The 3,710-nt window shown below is 34.6% G+C and overlaps 1 protein-coding gene across 1 annotated transcript; it reads left to right on the forward strand.

Annotated features, from left to right (window-relative positions):
* Positions 1-1,448: 1,448 nt before the first annotated feature.
* Positions 1,449-2,014, forward strand: LOC119639013 (probable RNA helicase armi). The gene is made up of 2 exons (XM_038036186.1): positions 1,449-1,748; positions 1,817-2,014. Exons 1-2 carry the CDS (start codon positions 1,683-1,685, stop codon positions 2,012-2,014), a joined length of 264 nt encoding a protein of 87 aa, XP_037892114.1. The 5' UTR covers positions 1,449-1,682.
* The last annotated feature ends 1,696 nt before the right edge of the window (positions 2,015-3,710 follow it).

Here is a 3,710-nt window from a genome sequence, read left to right on the forward strand (position 1 = left end):
TTCAATTAAAACGATAAAGCAGACAAACAAATGATAAAATGTTGATACATTTCGTTCAAAATAGAAAATTTGAATTTCTTAGGAACTTCAGGCAGTAATAACAGTAGAGCTGTTAATTAGCGACAATGTACGTTCTTTCTCTTTCGTACTTATTAATTGTACGACAAAAAATGCTATTAAAATGCAAAACCGCACCAAACGTTTACGGCGCAAAAGCTTATAAAAAGAAGCGAAGCCCTTGTAGCCTCACTAGTATTCTGTTGCAGTGCTTCGCGGACGTTTCGTAAAAATTATAAAAAAAAGTGAGCTGGATATAAAGGTGATCCAATATATAAAGCAAAACGACTTTCCCATCCCTACACACATTCTCTTTTATAAAATAGGATTAATTGGAAGAGCATTAGTTTAACAACATCCAAGTTGCAAGCCCGAAAAATTTTTAGAGTGGTACACGATCCGGATTTCCTACTGACACCAATAATCATCCGATACAACATATTCAACAACATTTCAACAACATATTGATCGTACAAAGCGAGGAAAATATAGGGCGAGAAAATGTCTTAGAATACGACGGAAAATAGCTGAACTAACAAAAGCCATACACAGAAATGATGTGTTTAATGACATAATGGAATTTGCTGATACTTATTTTAATCCCCACGGAAAACCAACTGGAGATGCTCTTATCGCAACGTTAACACGTAAGGATAGGGAGCTTAACGATCCTGTACCTTAATGTGCAATGATTACATTCTTGAAAGGAGATGAAATTCCACCATTGCATATACGCATGTATGAACCTGAAAACGTGGATCTATCATATGATATATATGGGGTAAGTGTGCAAATGCTTTAAGGATAAAAATTCGATTCACACAATTTCGCTAGAAGTAAAAATTTAAATTCTTAATTTAAATTATATGTTAGTGCTATAAATTATATTTATGCGCGCTTGTTTCTGAAATTATTGCATTTCATCACACAGAAACCAAGCAACCGAGGTATTGTAGTGACATACATGCACAGCACAAACGCATTACGCGCGACAAATATAATCTTGGTAAAAACCGGGGAACATTTTCTTGCATGGCTTTTACGCAAATCTGGATAGAATGTAATCGTCCAGTTTTTTTTTTTTGTTTTTTAGTTTCTAACTCCAAAGTCGATTAGATCAAGCTGCAGGCGGTATTTTACTTGACATCATAATTGTTTCTTAGTCATATATGCTTGAAATTCGAACTCCTCAATTTATTGCCGTTCTCGTGAAAACTGCTAAGCAAAATATGTTTTTAATCCTTTACTTCATTAACCCAAGCTCCGTGGAGTGGAATACGGCGCTGGGAGATTTTAAGTTATCGCACGTCACTTGGCGTCTCAGTGGTAGCTCGGAATATGTAGTCATTACCGCGGCATCTGGTGGAGCTAACGGTATTATCATGAAAATACCTTCAACGTCATATCTGTAATGCTTGGTGCTCACACGCCCAAATAATCGACCTAATACTTGACCATCGCGAGTCCGTAAAATCAGTAGAATTTCAAAGGATAAATGAAAATGAGCTTTCTTTTAACCAATGTTTCCTAATTTAATGCAGTTTTGGCATGCTTTTTAAATCACTCATAGCTGCATCAATCTTAGCGCAAACGTACATTCCATTTTCGCAATCCTTTTCAAATTAATGCATAGTAAAGATATGCAGGAAGAAGACTCACCGTCGTGGTATAATCCTTACGAAGCGAATCACGTAAGTTGTATTTAGTTTAAAAGCAGAATCCCCTCTAGTATTTTATAAGATTTATTCCATTTTTGAAGGTTTTCCTAATGACAGTCAAATGGTATCATAAGGATATTAAACCGGAACCCATTGGCATCATAACTCCGTTCATAAAGCAAGTTGAACATTTGCGCGACCTTTTTGTTGATGCCGACGTAGCTAAAATTGGTACTGTGGAGAAATTCCAAGGACATACTTACTTTACTTACTTTATAACTTTTGTAAAATTACACTAATGTTACAATTAATACTAATGTTGATTTCGCTTGGTTGTTTTTAGGAAACGATATAATAAACTTATTAAATAGTCTTAAACAGTCTTAAACAGTTGTAAACAGTTGTAACGTCCGCGAACAAACTTAGGGTAGGGTGTCAGTCGGTCTGTTTTTGCCGAAAATGTAGCAATAACGGCAACCCTTTATGCAAAATCGCGTGATTTTGCGGTTTGGTCTTTTTTTTTTGCAAGAATAGCGGGCAGCCGCTAGGTAGCCAACTCAGAGAAAAAGAAAAAAAAAGGAAAAAGAAGCAATCATGCGAAAAGAGTAGGTTTTGGTTTTTTTTTGATTAGTGAGCGGGGGAGTCTGGTTTTGGCAGTACAACCGAAAGGTTCTGATTTATCGTGAAAAATTTATAGTTGATAGAAATCAAAATACTCTGATATGTGTCATTATGTTGTGTTAGTAAAACAGATTACTTTGAAAACAGAACAGTAGAATATGCATTAAAGCATTGAGGTGCAAACGAAAAGAAAAAAAAAACAGAAAAAACAAAAATTGTGCAGAAAATATCTAAAGAAAAATTTCTACAATTCTTTTAAGATGGTTTTCTCTTTGAGTAAAATAGATTAACTTGAAAGAAAAGGCGAAAAAAGAAACATTAAATGCATTAGTAAAAAGAGAAAAGAGCTAGTTACGGTTCAAGCCAAAGTGTAGCTTAAACTTATTTAAGAATATTAGGAAGAGAAAAAAAAAATGAAATCAAGGCCTGCTAGTAAAGCATATACAAATATTACTATGGATATGCACAAACTTTTATGCAAATAATCGCGTTAAATGCCAAAATATTGATAAGCAAAATTTAACTAAAAGGAAGAAACAACAACGATTAGAAGACCAAGGAAACGCGTTAAGGTGACGTTGAAAAGTGGTAGCGTGCATTAAAGTGAGCTTCATGAAGAAAGAAAAATTTAAAGATTCCACACTATTTTTGGGTTCTGTTAAAAAAAAAAGGAGGAAGAAACAAAGAACAAAAAAAAAAAAAAAATAAGCAAACGAAAGACTAATAAATGTTAGAAGTGTGAGTTTACATGGAGCGTTTGGTTTCGCAATTTATAATCGGGTGTTTTTTTTTTTTTTTTTTTTTTTTTTTGTTTGTTTAGAGATGGATTGGACCAGTTAAGTTAATGTTAGATCCATAATCCAGAAACGAAGTTGAGAGCGATTGATGAAAAAATTTAAGCATAGGTAGACTGATGTGGCAGAGTGTTCGCAATGAGAGGCTCTGTTCCGCTGTCAATCCATAAATCACCGTCCTTGTTACTGTACTGTCAAGATCCGGCTAATAATGCCGATAAAAGAAAAAGTGTAGGCGATTCGTGATTGTAATAGAAATACTAAATGTAAAATTGGAATGAAAACTCAGCTGATTTGATAAAGGCAGTCAGTTGCTTCAAATGCCTAAAGTTACCAGCACGAAAAATTTCATATAGATTGTTATACAGGTTAAATATACTGAAAGATTGTCTAAGGATGTCAAACCTCCTGCACTCAAAAATAAGGTGCTCGGCAGACTCAGTAATATTGCAATCCTCACAGATGTCAGAGGAGGAGACTTTGATCATTTTAAAATAGACCTTGTCGTAGGTGTGATTACTCATAAGACGGTGAAGAACTTTAAATTCCTTTAGGTAGAAGCGTGGGTGTCAAAAAAGGG

Source organism: Glossina fuscipes, unplaced genomic scaffold, assembly GCF_014805625.2.
Source record: "Glossina fuscipes isolate IAEA_lab_2018 unplaced genomic scaffold, Yale_Gfus_2 111, whole genome shotgun sequence".
Classification (NCBI taxonomy): Eukaryota; Metazoa; Arthropoda; class Insecta; order Diptera; family Glossinidae; genus Glossina; species Glossina fuscipes.

Bases quoted from the DNA above. Each gene is read 5' to 3' on its own strand.
- LOC119639013 (XM_038036186.1), top strand. From the start codon at position 1,683: ATGCATAGTAAAGATATGCAGGAAGAAGACTCACCGTCGTGGTATAAT. The intron at 1,749-1,816 runs GTAAGTTGTATT...CCATTTTTGAAG, and splicing joins ATCCTTACGAAGCGAATCAC to GTTTTCCTAATGACAGTCAA.